Source organism: Herpailurus yagouaroundi, unplaced genomic scaffold (assembly GCF_014898765.1).
Source record: "Herpailurus yagouaroundi ecotype Mexico unplaced genomic scaffold, PumYag 141, whole genome shotgun sequence".
Taxonomy (NCBI): domain Eukaryota; kingdom Metazoa; phylum Chordata; class Mammalia; order Carnivora; family Felidae; genus Herpailurus; species Herpailurus yagouaroundi.
In genome coordinates, this window is record NW_024412396.1 from 24,020,763 (window position 1) to 24,037,834 (window position 17,072).

Below are 17,072 nucleotides of genomic sequence, written 5' to 3' on the forward strand. Positions count from 1 at the left end.
TCAAAATTTTGAATTCCAATTCCTTAATTTCAATATACTTAGTGTGGGTTCAGGATAGTAAAATCACGACTCATATTTTATTAAACTTTATTCTAAAATGGCAATAAAGTGATCCATATGGAAATATGTGGAATAGTTCTCTCTCCCTAACTCTTCAGTTCTGTTTCTAAGCAGACATCCACATATGACGGACTGATTCTGAATGGACAGATTTCCCATTACAATCTCAAGTCTTTGAGTCCTACTTTTGCTATGTAATAACATATATTTATAAATATTATGGATACTCAGCAAAGAGCTTTTTAATACCAGATTTGAAAAAAGTTCTGTCTGTTCGTGGTAGCTTTTCTCCTATGTTGAAGTAAAAAGTGCCAGAGACTGCTTTTAAACAATAAGCGCTAAGAAAACTGATTAAACTGGTTAGACAAAAAAGGAACACTGGAGGAAAGGAAATAGCTTGGGATTGAACCCTATGATTTTATTGTTTTCACAGAAAATGCAATAACTCCTCATTGATACCAACTACGCAGTTGCAAGAAGAGTATAAACCTTCTGCTTTGTTGAGACACAGGTGAGACAATTTGTAAGAAGTAGTCATCAACCAAAAAGGAAATGAGTTTTCAGTAAATTTTTTTCCAGTTTAAATGCTGTTGTGAGGCCCTGATTTTTGAAAGGCACGTTAAAAAAAAAAAAAAGTTTTTTTTGTTTTGTTAAAGAAACTGCATTCAAAAGAATCCTTTGAAAATCACTCTATCAAAATCATATTAGTTGGTCACCATCTTTCAAATCCCTAATCAAAACAAAATAGGTCATGAAAAATATCACAACCAGTTTCATACAGTCTTAAGCATAGAACTTAATTAATTGTTTTCCAATGATGCATTTTGACAGATAAGTTTATTACAAAGTCTTAAAATAAAAATGCATGTTTGGTGAAAAGTTAGTACAGTTGTCATTCATATTTTGCCATATTTTAAAATATAAAAGAGTGGGATTTTATTATTTGTAATATAATGTAACTGACTGACTAGCTGGTTTGTAATTCTGATTATTGTAGTTATCATAATTCATTGCCAAAGTCAATTCTGTGATATATGTAAAATGAAGTCCCATTAGTTTAGCCTATTGTATGACATTGTAGTGCACCATGCATCTTTCAGGTCTCTAAAAGAAAATTTAATGGCAGGCCAAACTTCTAACTTACTAAGTACTATGAATCACACAAAACAAGAAAACATTTCAAACCAGGGATACACAGCATGTTATAATTCATCATGGAACTAACAAAAATAGGTAGCAGGAAAAAAGAAAAACACAGCACGGCTAGGTATGTGTATACTAGAGGTAAGAGAAGACTCAGAATTTTTTAAAGCACAAAATAAAAGTTATGACATTTTTAATGCATAGGCAATGAATAATATAAACCCTACAAATATGACAGGGTATCTTTTTCTCACTTTTGGGTTTGTTGGAAAGGAATAAATATTGGGCATGATTTGGCACTTCTGGAAGATTTAGTGAATTTGGTGAATCTCAACATATCTAAGATGTTATCAGTTTTAATATGCACTTTTATTTTATATATCACTACACAGAAATACTACCAATTGTAACTAAAATAGGCCCAGTTGCAGACATGTTAAATGTGGAGGAACAAGCATTTTTGAACTAAGGAAACAGAGTTAGCTCCTAATTAATCGGATCTATTAATGACCTGGACATTACGTGGTGTAATCTTTCTTCCAGAAAATTAAAAGCTCTATTGCCTGATGCCTTCCTATAAAGTACGACAACAAAATATTGACATAAATTACACTTAAAATATGTTATCAAAAAGGAAAAGGGGAAATATATTGGTGAGTTTAACTCATAATAAATACAAAAAAATATTAGGAAAAGACAGGCAGTTGATAAACAGGTAAGTGGTTTAAAGTCATCATTATTATTACTGATGTTAAACAAGAGATTACTTAATACAATTTACACTTATCCCAACCTTTTAAAATTTCCTGCATTTTTATTCATTTTCTTTCAACTGAACATTTGATGGGGAGTGAAAAACTGATTCGAATTCTAAGTTTGGTGTTTTACAGAAATGATCCAGAACCCACTTGTGATGTATATTCTAATTTATTACCATATCAATAAATCTGATTGTTTTGCAGTTCTTCTGCTTGCCCCTTTGTTCCTGGCACTCATCTGCATTTTCTCAAAAAATTAATCAAAATTAATTTTTGAAGTACCAGCCAGTTCTCATGGACTTCTGCAGCTATGTGAAAGGTTATAAAAAGACTTTAGTATTTTATGAGTACGTTGTAAAAGGACTGAAAACTTGCACTTACAGCAATTTCTTTGTGCAGTTAATAAGGAGAAAAGTAGACTTGATTGTTTTCCTGGAAAGGACACATGTATATCCAAATATTCTGAATATAGATTTTTTTTTTAGTTTTTTTCAAAAGTCTCAAATCAAATTCAAGATAAAGGAAGAAGGCAGCAATGAGCTAAGCCTCTCTTTAGATGTAAAACAATTTTTTAATAATATCAGCAATGGGTGTGCAAAACATCAATTAGAAAGGATGATCCACTAATATGGGATAGTGGAAAGAAGTGGTGAGTTGCCACACAAAATGGAAGTCAAGGTGAGGAGAGTTAGTAAAACATGCCCCAAATATTGTTTACTTTAATCTCTTTGGTTTGATAAAACAGATGGTTGACTGTAATTGTGAAAATTTTCAATATGCCTGATTTGTTCAAGTAAGTTATAAAGCTTCTTAGTTAATTCTGTTTAATTTAAAGGACTTGGCTTTAGCTTGATTCTATCACTACCTAGCTCTGACTGGTCCCCTCTTTCACTATGAAAATACACATTAAATTCCAAGTTCGTATTTTACTTTCATAAGTTTGACTTTTATTTTACATGTATGAAAAATATGGAAGAGTGCATCAAGGGTTCCTATTAAATGCTTTCCTGCCAACATTAAGGTGTCTGAAGCTCTGAAGGTTTACCCCATGGTATCATAACTGATAACTTGTATATATAGCTAGTCTCATTTTGGTGACAAGTAAACATTGCTCAACAAACACACATACCGCTTTGCATACCTTACCTGGAAAGAGGCTTTATTGAACATAGCTGTAAAATTATCTTTTAAGTTGAATTACTGAATTTGCACAAACATTTCTACAGAATTTTTTTCTTTTAAAAACCAAGCTTTATCATTTTTCCACTACATTTTGTTGTGCTTTTTATATTAATATTTGCAAATGGTATAATTTAATACTTATTTCCCAATTACTTGCATAATCAGTTTTTTTTAATCCTGGGGTGTTGAAAGAACATATAATAATAATAATATTCTTCTTTAGACAAAAGTCTTTTTAAATGAAGTTAAAAGCTGAGATAATTTAAGGAAAAAGATCTTCAAATTTTCATACCCAACAGGTTTAAGTGAAATTTACAATGCATTGGAAAACTGGCTGGTTAAAGGTATGATTTGTCCTCAGGTAGCTCAAAATCATTTTTACAGGTTTTTGTTTTTTTGTAAAAGTGTTTTTAATCTCGGTAAAATAATAAAATAATATTTCACAATTTGCACAGAGTCTGACTAAAGGGCAGAGGCATATTACCCTCAGTGTTTAGAATAAAGCCAGATTTTTCAGGCCCAGTTCCGCTGTAGAGTTTGTACGCACTGCAATCACAAACATTTTCTTTGCTCCCTCTAAAGCTAGGGCCAATTTCATTTCAAATGGAGGTTAGAGTAAAAAAATCACTCTTGTGTTTTACCACCTTCTGCGCTAAGCATTATTTTAACAACCTTTTGCTCTGGTTGACCCATTTAATAACCTGGAAGAAAAAAGTGTTGCTCCCATGTCTGGTCTCAATGGAAGTTATTTTCTGATGGACAATTAAGCCGAATGGCCATGGCTGTCTAGGAGGTCCAACAACAAGTGTTTCGTCTGCATGGGCTTACGCAGTAGCTTCGGTCCTTTCTTCTTCAGAAGCGGCTTTTGTTGTCTCGCCTATAATTTGCACGTTTAGGCTCTGTAGTTTGTTTACAAAATAGTTTTACACAAACCACTCTTAGCTGTGCAAGCTTCTGAGTTGAAAATTATTCAGGCTTGTTTCATTGAAGGCACTTGGTTTCCATGGCAATTTATAAAAGATGGTGGTTTGGTTTCTTCATTGGAACAGATGACTTAGTTTGGGTGTTCAAGTGGCCGCGAGCAAACTCCGATAAGCCTGTGTAATATGTAAGCCCAGGTTTACCATCCTGGATAGTAATGCATGCAAAAAGAGACAGCATACAGTTATCTAGCTTAGCCATGGGAGGAAAACAAATAATAACAAGAAAGGTGGGATGGGGACAGGTGGGGAGGAGCATGAATGTTTTAAATAATTCTGAGTTCGGGTTATTTTCAAGGAAGGGTAACAACCAAAGGTAAAAGGGCCTACATTTATTTAATTCTCTATGTAAAACCTTCTTGAAAGGAAAATAAATGCCAGCTTTTCACGTACCCTGTTTACAGTGAGGTTTTTGTTGGCAGGCCATTAGGTTTCCATGGTAACAAGCAAACTATTCATTTGAAACAAAACCAGCCATGACTTTGTGCTTTGACAAGGATTTCTATAGCTTTTTTTTTTTTTTTTTCCAGAGTTCAACCAGATGACCAGATGATGCTGTAATCTTTTTAGCCACAAAAGCACCTGAAGGTCTCTTCTCTACTCAGGTCAAGATTATCTTTTATATGTAGTTTGGAATAAGTTATACTTCCATGATGTCTTTTTTATCCCCAGTGCTTTAAAAAATTCGTTTTTATTATTTTATGTTTGAGTCAGTAGTCAGTGGAGGAATCTTTGGTAGTTTGTTTTTTCAATGTCCATTTACAAAGACTCTTTCTTCATGCCAGTGCCTGGTGAATCTTTTATAGCCTCTGCCAGGATAAGGTCACCTTCGAGGACTTAAGATAGAGATGAGGACGATGACCGGGAAAAGCCATAGATGTACTAAAATTCCAACAGCACCATCAACAGAATCTAAAGACAAGAGAGATAATGCCAAGAAACAAACAAAAATAGAGAATAAATACTCCATGTAGCTATCAATACAACTGTGGTGACCTAATAAGCAATATTAGCATATGGAAAACATTTTTACAAAATACTCTTTTTGGTTTGTTTTATTGATCAGTCTATTTCCAAAACAGGAAAATAAGAAAATAAATTAAATATGTGATTAGAAATTTGATAAAAGAAAAATGTTTGAAGTTGATATGCTATGCTATGAAAATTTGTTCAGAAGATATTTGTGTAAGTGTGTGGTTGGGCTCAACCTCAGCGTTTTGCTAGCCACGTGAAAGCCTGTGCACAGAGAAAATTCTAAGAAATCCTAAGAGGTCAGTTTTCATTCTCCCCCCACCCCGAGCTTCCAGAAATGGTTATGATTAAAGACAGAGAAAAAGTACTTTTTATGAAAACCAGGAAGGGGTTTTTATGGGTAGAAATTTAACTACGGCAAACTGGATTATATGTGCTTAGATCAGCCCAATATCTATAAATTGGGTAAATAATTTTCTGTTTAGTGTGAGTTTTAGAAGCACTATGAAGCACATTCTAACTGAAAAAAAAAATTTCCCAACAATCTGCTGTAAGACTGCTACCATAATTGGAGTTTCGAGTAGAATTCCATGTCCAGGTGACACCTCTCAGAATGTATGCCTTACCTAGGAGGGCTAACATAGGCAAGCCTGGTAATTCATGAACCTAGCTTAAGTTATAACATGGATCTCACCTAGGTGAGACCTGGGTTTTGAAGATAAGGCAAAACCTCAGCTTTTGATATCGTGGTACCATATACTGACTGAGAAGGGCTGGGAACCTGAGCAGTTAGGAAGAAGCTTTGGGCCGCCAAATTGGTGTGTACTAAGAAATTAACGATATTCACCAAATACTACTTGTCAAAATGAGCTTAATAAATGATAGTTAAATGTATACTAGTGTAACAGAATACTTTCTCATACCAAAGAGAATGTTTTTGTTCATTGGGGCTATTTCCTCTGATTTCCAGAGGCTAAATAGAAATACCTCCAGTACAGACAGATTTTATTTAAAACAGACACACATTTCTCTCAATTTAGAAGAGAAGAAAACTGATTATGAAAGTATACTAATATGTAACAATAAAGTCCCTGTGGGTTATCCTTGTCATTTTACTGTGGCAACTGTCACCACTTGTGTTTTCTCCATGAGGGAGTTCTCTTGCTTTCCTCATTTGGAGAGTCTAATTCAATTTCTTGAATTTAATTTGTAATAGGGTTCAGTGATTAAATTATCTAACTGTAAGATTCCTATGTAATATGGTAACTATCTTCAGTTAATATGATGTTACTGTGACTGGCTCATGTTATGAAACGCAAAAGAAATCCCATTCTCCTCCTCTAAGGAGAATGCATGTTTGACAAACCTACTTCATCTGGGCACTGCTACTGGTTTTTTAAAGTGAAATTAGCCAGACGTGGGAAAAAATTTTTACTAAATTTATTACTTGAAATACTAAGTATGATGACAAGAAGGTGAAAACTATGAGCCAAGTGGCTCACTGTTGTATACAATCTTAGTTTTTGTCTCTTTACAATGCTTAACAATGGAGTCAGTTCAGTTCATATGAGCAATCACTGGGTAGTTGCACAAATTTGACTTTCAACATCTAGACTAATGCAATTTCTCAATAACTATATGCAATTAACCAAGACTCCTATTTTCTCTACATGTTACAAAATGGACTTTCATGCTCCTTTTATGTGTACTAAATAATTGATGAGTTATTTGTTTAAATTTAGCTTGATCGATATACCCCTTTATATAATCACGAAATTAAAGATCAGATGACCCTATGAAAATTTTTCAAGTGGAGGAATTTTTAAAAGAAATCGTTTTAGTTTTCTCAGATTCACATGGATAATATGGAGATGAGGATTTTAAGAAGCTGCCTAACACATAATTCTGATGCTATCTGCATTATTTGTAATTTTTAAATTTATATCTTTTATTACACATATTAATAATATTTTACATTATATCTCCTTTATTCAAAAACATATTTGTGGCAAGAAAATAAAATTTGAATATATCATTAAACTAAAATATTCATGTGTGAAAAAATGAAACCAAATTACTAAACAAGATTGTGATGCACATAGGTTACTTATAGCAGGAAAAAATGGGCTGATCTGTTACTTATTGTATACACTTAGGCTCTTCACAGTAGTGAATCTGTTCAAATGTTTGCAAAAGTCAGACTTGGAAAATACATTCATAAACTGGGGCAATAAAAATAGCTATTGCTATGTAAATGTGTGCTGAGTATATAGATTAGCCAATGTTTTAATAAAAGTTCAAGAATCCTCTGAAATTAATAATATGAATTAAATATTTTTAAAAATCTTCATTAAAAATCAAGGTGTGCTTGCCTTACATAGACCTAAATCAAAATTACTTTGATCTTAGGTCTAATATGCCTACCCTCAAATTTAATACTTTGTTTTCAAAATATCTTCACAATTTGAGGGTCTCACATATAAGGAATTTCTAAACTTACAAACTAAAAAATAAATGAGTTTTAAAAATTAGACGATTTTAACAGTTAATATGTTACTTTAACATTACATCAAACCAATCCAAGAATAGACACTTACTCTTCGTCGTTAGGTCTTGTTTTGCACATTCTCCTTCTGCAATTGATACATCATCAATGGCAATGTCACCTTCTATGCCAGGACCTCGAATACCTTCAAAAATGAGCTACAAATATGAATGAAACAAACCTAAATGTAGAGCTTTGGTTTGTAGATGGATTTTTACTGAGAAACCAAGGAGCCAAACCTAAAAATCAACAGTAATTCTGGCATCATTTATTATTCACAGTCTTCAGAGTTGTTGCTTAAAAAAACATGAATGTTCTTAACAAAACCAATCATAGGATCTTCCTTGGCTAATATTAGTTTTCACATCAAAAGCTCTGTGTTGGTTTTAAAACAAAACTACACTTAATTGAATAATACAATAAAAACTACCACTGCTACAAACCCTACCACTGTTCGTTTTCAGGGGAAAAATGTTTATTTGAACAGTACTTCTCTGAGATAGATTCCCTCCAGTTTTCTCTAAACATCTAACACTGGTTTTCTAGAAATATTTTATGGGATAAATCAGTTCACGGTTCTTTACAGCAGTATTTATGTTTATGGAAGCCAAGAACAAGGGTTTACCATCACTATGAAATTGTTTGCTCTCTTGCAAATACAGTGAATAAGTTTCTCACATTCCCCTATGTTATGATATACCTCTATAATTTCACTTTTGACATTCTATTTTTAAACACCTGAAGATATTTATGGGTTTGCTTGAGTGTTTAGTGTCAGACCTTTGAACTTCCAGTATCTACAACAGTGATTGGCACTGAGACTTGATACATGAGAAGTGAAAGTATAGATGAATGAAATCAGTCTCCTTTTATTGCTAAATTCTGAATACAATAACAATATAGGGACAATTAGCAAATTTTTATTATTTCGTTTTTGCAGAAATAAGACTTATAAAATTTTCTCTATAACCCCACAGTCATTCCTTGCTTCTAGCTAAACCTTTTTAATCCTTTTGATACAAAAAGGCAACCTATGCATTTAGTGATTATAATCACAAAAATTTCTACATGCCAAAATGAAGTACCTAGTTTGGTCTTTTCAAAGAAAAATTAGCTTAATAAAGAGCTGTTTCAACATCAAGCTGATGTATGCATTTTAATACAATTTTTAGCCTTATTTCATTGCAACAAATTGAGTGAAAGTCTATTTTTATCAATGTCAAAATTTTTGGTTCTGTTTGTCTTTGAAAGTATCTTAATATGGCTCCTTAAAGGCAAATTTGTGGTGATTTTCAGAATACTTATGCTACCTTTGAAAGATTTATCTATTGTTCTCTGATATACTGTCATAATTTTATTAATTGAAATCTTTTAGTAAGCAGAAGCATTAGTTATCAACTTTTGCATTGAGTTCCTTTTCCCTGCTCATAGTCCATACGAATCCATAGCGTAAGAATAATTTTCAAGATCTGATAGGAGAGAAAAGTTTGAGAAAATTTTATTACTATATTTAATTTGTGTAGAAAGAGTAATAAAGATTTCCCAAAGCCATTTCTTTGAAAAACATCCAAAATGTCATGTTATCACTCAAGCCAGAATAAAATGGCAGACCAGAATTAAAATATAATATAGAACCCAGCTAGCAGTACACGGATTCTCAGTCCTCAGAATAAAAAATGAAATATTACTCTGACTGCCTAGAATAATGACTTGCTTTTGTCTTAAGGTGGTATTTGGAAAGTTATCTGGGAAATAGCTAAAAAAAAACCCAAAACCCTCAGAGGGCTGTTTAAATCACAAGGTCCTACAACCTGAATTAAAAAAAAAAATCAATGGTATAAAAATCCAAGAGCACTGAAATCAGAAAATGGGAAATCATTTTAATGACTGTGGAATTCCCCACCTTATGGGTATCACGTAAGTTATGTAACCAGTGGCCCTATTGATATTGTTAGACATTAAAGTTATTTTCAGCTATTCTGAACAAGGCTGAGGTGAATGCATTTTAAAACATTAATATGCACACCTTTTATAGAGCACATGGCTCTAAGGTCATCCTAAATTGCCCCTATCAGCACTACTGCCTGTTTCCTAATTATGGGTTTTTAGGTCATTGGGTATTTTTCCTTATTTTAAAATGTGCTGCTTACCTGGTAGAGAATCATTGTTAGAGTAAATCAATGGTTATTCCCACCCCCTTCTTAGTTTCAGTCATGTGATGCTGAGTCTTCTCTCCTGAAGATAACAACATGAATGGAGTGTTATCTTGGAGAAAGTTAGAACCCACAGATTCATGCTGCTATGAGTCTTATTCCATAAAATCCAACATGTTCCACTTTGGCCACATGGCTAATAGTTGACTGAATAAAAGTGGAGTACTGTCATCACAATTCTTTCTTTCTTGCAGCTATTATAAAGGATCAAATGGAATAAAGTACAGATTTCTGGCTCTCAGTCAGGTTTTAATTCTGGACTGCAGCAGGAATAAGGATGCATTAATCAGGAAAATTTGCTTTGGTAAAGAGGAAACCTCCTCAGTAACCAATAGTTTTAATTTTAAAAGATGGTGTGGGAAGGGAAAGGAAGCAAACCCAGCTTGTAGAGTTGAGTACAGGCTTTATGCTGTGGCCATGGCAAAGAAGGGGACTGCATTCTCATATGCTTTGTGTGGGAAGTGAAGTGTCCGTGAGAAGGCTGATAGGGTAGGTTAGAATGTTCTGCACCTGCTCGCACTTGAAATTTAAACAGATGAAGGTGAAGTCATAGTCTTTTCATTGGGAAGGATGCTGGAGAAACAGGTTTAGGAATACATAGAAAAACAAATGTTTTTCCATCTTAGTTATGTAGAGGTAAATAGGTAAGACAATCATCCACAATTTTTCTCATTTAAAGTACACAATTATTTTTACTTAGCAAGTTCTAGTCACCCGGAGGTAGGTGTCAATATAAAAAAGATGAGACTATTTAAAAAAAAAAAAGTGAGAACTAAAATGTGTAAATCATCATCTTTTCAAAGCTGCTGGCCCTGGAATGATGCTGCCATTGCTCAAAGCATTTCAAAATGTCTTTTAGGGACCATAAAGTATCAATCACTCCTTATTTTCCCATTAGCTGTCTTTATCCTCCCTTCCTTCTTCTTCCCATTCAGGTTACCTAGGTTCATGCTTAAACATATGGTCAGACCTACGTTTGGGTTAAAGACAGAGCCATGAAGCAGAGAGGTTGTGAAGGATGCTGTCACACTACTTTTGTGATAGGACTGAGAGGAAGCGTTGGGAGAGCCTTTTTCGGTAAGCATCAGAGTAGATTAATGTAATTTAATGTGCGTGTTGCCTCCCTGCAGTGAGTTGACTGTATGTGTATAGTTGGCTGAACAGCAAAAATACAAATCAACACAAGTCAAACTGTCATGTGTCATCAGGACTGCCTATATCTAGCACATTTTCTTATATGAAAACTTCATCCCTTTTTGATCCTGAATGAGTTAAGTGTTATATAAATAAAAGCTGGCAGATTTATAAATTATTACATTTATCTGTACAACTATCAATAATACAGTTTGTCACTGAGTAAAGCAACTTTACTTACTGTGTAAGCGTAACAGGTGTTCTATGTATTGTGTGTGGAAATAAATCAGAAATATAGTAGTAGCATAGATAGTGTAAACAGCAGTAGATGATAAAAATAATTTCTGACAATATCTCTTGGTACAGTTATATAATTAGTGTTTGTAATATTTATTTGTAATCGTGCAATGATAGGGAATCCAATATTCCAGAGAAATACTGTAGTCTTCCTCAGCCTCCTATTTGAACAGGGAGAAAAAGATCCTATGCCATATGTTTGTTTGTTTCCTTTAAATTCCCGTAAGAGTTTTGCTCCTAAGAAGATATAGATTGTTTTTTTTAACTCCTACAGACTCTCACAAGAGATATTTATCGCATTGTTCTTTTTATGTTCTGAACTCCAACTCCAACTACATATTTAATTATTATAACAAAATTTTATGGATTCTAATATACTTGTAAGTGACTTCTAGACTAAGACCTAGAGGGATAACTTTTTCCTTTATATTGTTTTTGATTGTGAAGTAGGTAACAGAAATAAAATGCATACAGATTCAATTCAAACAGTGTACCTTGGCCAAACTTTCAAGTGTTTACAAAAATAAATCCTTGGTGACAAACAGCTTTTTCCCAGGTATAAAAAAGAAGAAACTATAACCATTCCTTATGATGTATCTCAAACTGGAAGCTATAATCTGTATACAATGATAACAATGAATTTTATTCATTTATAAAAGAAATGTTCTCTAGTTTAACAGGTTAAATTTTGTCATATTTTTATGAAGGCCCATCATGATTCTGAATACTATTACATTACAGGGGTAAAATTATGTTCCTTTCCTCTTCAATACTTCTGAAATGCATTTGCTTTAATTGTCACAAAGAAGGAATTAATGACATCTACATACTTAGGGATAAAATGCTAAAGTTTAGGTTTCCTAAAAGAAGGCTCAATTTTTGTAAAACGTGGTCTTTACACACAACATACTGATATTATTTAAATGATTTCCCTTAACTTAAATGACAAGTTTAAAATTTTATATATTTTCACAGTGTGCACATGCAATGCATCAAACCTAATATGTGATAAATACTGCATGATCATAAAATTAACTGTTGGTGGGTATATTCAAGTGGTAAGTTAATAAAATGTATGTTGGCTTCTGTTAATGACACTAAACAAAATTATTTTAATTCACTGATTGACAATTTCTTACATACAGTATAGTGCATTAAAGCTTACCGATACAGATGTCAATAAAGAGACAGAGATATAGATGATGCTATTAAAACTTGTGTTCAAATATAATTTCTTAGTAAGGAAGAAAGAGCTCCATGCAACACTAATGAATAAAAATAGATGGGGGAGTCAAAGGATACAACACACTTTTGATGATTTGACTTCAATATTAATGATGCCTTCTGCAAATGTTCAGAGCATATTCTTCAAGACAAGAAATACATCACTTCTGATTATTACTGCTAAGGCAACCACAAAGTCTAAGAATGCAGTCTGAAAACTGACAGTGTACATCACTTGGAAAAAATTAAGATACAAATAAAGTTTAAAATAGCTTTAACATTGGAAAAATTTTGTTTTCTTTTTTCTTTTTAGGTAGGCTTCATACCAAGTGTGGATCCCTAGTGCAGGTGAACTTACAACCCTGAGATGAAGACCTGACCTGTGATCCAGTCAGAAGCTTAACCACTGAGCCATCCAGGTGCCCCGTCATTGGAAAATGTTTACAATAGTTACTTTAGGAGCCATAGTTGTGTCTATATAATGGCCCTGGAATTTGGCTTAGAATGCCAGATATACATCTACTTGACCATGTGACAATATATTCCGGATTACTATTATTATTATTATTATTATTATTATTACCTAGATAAGCATGAAGGGAGCATGATGTAAAGAGAGCTAAAATCTTTTCCCACCCTATTTCATGTTAAGGATGTATGTTATTTAAGATACACTGTCTTGAAATCACTTTGAAATCTTTAAATGAGGATATAAAGGGAGAAGATCTCCAGATATCCTTTCAACTGTAATAAAGAAAATATAAAGAGCATCTTTTATGTCTCAGGATGTCTCCACATTTCCCCCCTGGAAAGCATTTGGAATATACTATGAAAAGAAGTAAAGCATTAAAAAGGATGGTTTTGTTTTGTTTTGTTTTGTTTTTTTGGTGTGTGATATAAATGATAAGTAGCATTCTAAGATAACACTGCATCATTTTTACCTTTTTTGGAATTTTTGCTGTATTCCTTCCAAATCTAGCAATAAAATCTGTTTTCATCATAAGCACTGATCATGTTAAATTAATTCTTGAAAAAGAACCCCAAAAGGAATTTCAGAAGGCTAAAACTTCTACTAACCCTGAGAAATACTAAACAATTTTATTTTCAGCTAAGCAAACTAACTGGGCACACTCAAACAAAGGACTTTGCAAGTGGCTGTTTTTTAAAGGGTTTATAAATCAAAATAATTTAAATGTATGCAACTCCAAACAAAACAACCTAAGTGTCAGTGCAGCAGAGGCTCAAGACTACTTATATCTCATTTAAAATTCCAAGAGGTAGGAGATATCCTTTCCACTTGAATTAAAGACATTCTACAATGCCACAAATCTACATCTGAGTAATATTAAAACTTCTCATAACTTAATTTATATCCTAATATATTCTGTACAGTTTTTACCATGTTTTCCTGGTAGGCATTACATACCAAAGCAAGTATTTTTGAAAAGCTCAATAGGTTATAAATTATTTTTGAGTATAAAATCACTTTGTCTGAAAAGAGTTCAAAATAACTACAAACTCAAAACAAAAATACAAACAATATATGTGGTAGGATGATGTAGCTGTGTTTCATGCTTCCTTCAAAAATCAAGATTTATGAATTTAGGTCAACAGACCTAAAAATATGTCAGAGAATAAAATAACATAGAAATACAAAATAAAAATGATTTATTTTATTTTTGACTGATAATTACATAGCGTAGCAATGCTTCATTAAAAACTGCTACTTTTTGATTTGCTTCCAGCAAGGCAGATTAACAGGAACCTGACCTATCCTCTCATCAGAAACAACCAAATAACTAGACAAAATATAGGAAACAATGAGCACTAGGTAATGAAGAACAATGATCAATGAGTGACAGGAATCAAACAAGGTGAATCCTATGACTGTCCTATACAGAATTTATAGATCATGGTGCAAGCAGAAGAAAGACAGAACCTGGTAGAAAATCTGGGTTGAGGAGATAGAGCTGAGAGTCTAAGGAGTCCAAAGCAGCTAGACTGTGCAAGACAGGTTATAAGCAAAGACAGAGTTACAGAGATCTGCAGAAAGTCCCCCTCGAGTATTCAGTAATGTACTCATCAGGGCGTGAATGTCTGGTAACTACACAAGAACTGGGAAAGAACCAGAGTGATGCATTTAAGGTAACAGTACCTAACTCACACAAGACATGAAAACCTCATAATTCATTGGACAGAGTGCTCAGAAGACTCTTGCATTGGTAGTGAGAATAGCCCTATACTAAACACTGCTTCAGCATCTTCCAACAAATCTTAAAAACAAGACCAAGATAATCAAACAGCTTCCAAATAACTACCAAACAAGCTCAAGAATAGTTACAGAAATATAAAAAAATACACAAAAAATTTGCATTTTATAAAATTTTAAGAATTTTACCTCTCAGAATAAAATTCACAGTGTCTGACACCCAATGAGACTACCAGACATGCACAGAAGCAGATAAATAATGGCTTGTAATGAGGAGGGGAAAAAAAATATCAGTCAAAACCAACCAAGAACTGACATAGGATTTAGCATTAGCAGACAATGACAAAGAAATCTAGTATAACTTGGTTTCATATACTCAAAACATTCACTAGACATGTGGAAATATTTTTTAAGACACTCAAGTTGAACTTGTAGAGACAAAAATGATAATGTCTGAAATGCAAAATACACTGAATATGATTGAAGGCAGATTAGACATTGCAGAAGAAATGATTCATGAATGTGAAGACACACCAGAAAACTATGCAAATTGAAACACAAAAATCAAAAAGCATTTAAAAAGCATCAATGAACTGTAACACCTTATATACGTGCACATAAATAAGGGGTCTTATATACATATATAAGATATTGGAATCTTCAAAGGAGAGGAGGAGGAACAAAATATTTGAAGAAACATTAGCCAGACAATGCTTAAATTTTATAAAAACTATAAACTCACAGATTCAAAATCAATGAACCACAAGCACATGGAAAATGAAGAAAATGACATAAAAACATGTCACAGTTAAATTGCTCAAAACCAGTGGTAAAGAGAAAATCTTAAAAGCAGCCAGTCATATTACACACAGAAGGATAAATAGGAGTTTCAACAGATTTATTCTTGGAAACAATGCAAACAAAAAGACAGCAGAATATCTTTAATGTTCCAAAAGGAAAAACTAGAATCCTATACTCAGAGGAAAGATCTTTCAAAATATGAAGATGAAATAGACTTTTTCAGAAGTACAAAGGGTGAAAAGAATTCATGTTTACCAGACCCACACTATAATAAATAAATGTTAAAAGAAGTCCTTCAAGCAAAATAAGATTGATACCAGATGGAAATATGCATCTACAAAAGAACAAAAAGCACCAGAAATGACAAATACTGTGAGCACCAACTATGCAAACCAAGGCTGACTTCTCAAGTGTAATGAGGCGAAGAGTTGACTGTAGTGAAGAGTTCTCCAAGGTTTGGAGTTTTGTGAATAACACTTTATTGAACATCTGCTTTAAACATTCTAATCAATCTCGTTTTGTGAATTTAATATGGAAATCTCTGAGGCTGCAGAAAACGTGTCATTTGTAGTGAGTTGTAAAAATGTTCTACTCTGAATTTATACTGACCACATCCTTCCTGGTAACAAAAGACTAATACACATCTTGAAATCCCTTCTTTAAATCAACAATTCTGGTTATAAGATGCAATGGAGTAAGATGGACCAAATCACAAAGGAAAGCAATTCCTTTCTATGAGATGAAACCTCAAGTTTGGAACCGATACTCTGCCTCTCATTTCTTTCTTCTATGAACTCTCCTCATTGCTTATATCCAGGGGGCATTCCCTTGTGGATTCTCCCTGTTGTAACAACCTGACTAAAGCAACATTCCCTTGTAAGATCATAACAAAACAAAACAAAATTCATACTTTACTAATGTGAAAAATTATAGGATAAAATAACTGCATAAATATAACAAATTTAATATCTGCCTATAGGTCATTTTATTAACTCTGAGGAGTAAATAATTTTAGTTATGATGGTGGTTCTTTACCAAGATGGTAAAGATGTCCAATCTTTACCAAGATTGGACACTCTGTGTAATGACCAGTGCACTGGACTCAACTTGCTTTTCTATTTGAGTTATCACTGTCTTTAAATTCTGTGGGCACCCAACTTTCCTGGATCTCCTTCCTTTTAACTTTAAAAAATACTCCTTAGGATTGAGCTCTTCTCCCACAGTTGTTATTAATTATTGGTTAGCTTTCTGCATGGTTCCATCATTTAATCACTATTCACCTATGTACACTTTCCCTTGGAAATATCAACCATTCCCACATTTCTAAGTAGCACATACAACCTGATGACTCACAAATGTGTATGTCTCCAAAGTTTCACATAAACACATACAGCAACCTGCACAGCTTTAAAAGGATAGTCTATAGGCATTTTGTATTTACATGTCCAAGAAAGAAGTAGCCGTATTCAACCCTGAAGCTTTTCTCTTTCCTTCTTTTCTTCCTTCTTTCCTTCCTTCCTTCCTTCCTTCCTTCCTTCCTTCCTTCCTTCCTTC

General features: G+C 33.2%; 1 protein-coding gene across 2 annotated transcripts in view; it reads right to left on the reverse strand.

Annotated features, from left to right (window-relative positions):
- Positions 1-878: 878 nt before the first annotated feature.
- The window catches only part of MDGA2 (MAM domain containing glycosylphosphatidylinositol anchor 2), an 860,340-nt gene continuing 844,146 nt past the window's right edge, over positions 879-17,072 (reverse strand). The window contains exons 16-17 of one of the 2 annotated variants that reach the window (XM_040477059.1): positions 7,693-7,798; positions 879-5,035 (exon numbers count right to left, since the gene is read on the reverse strand). In XM_040477059.1, the coding sequence (XP_040332993.1) occupies positions 4,947-5,035; positions 7,693-7,798 (195 nt within the window). In that variant the 3' untranslated portion in view covers positions 879-4,946. Of the gene's footprint in view, positions 5,036-7,692; positions 7,799-9,790; positions 9,876-17,072 lie in introns of those variants that run through there. The other variant, XR_005790861.1, reaches the window with a different exon arrangement.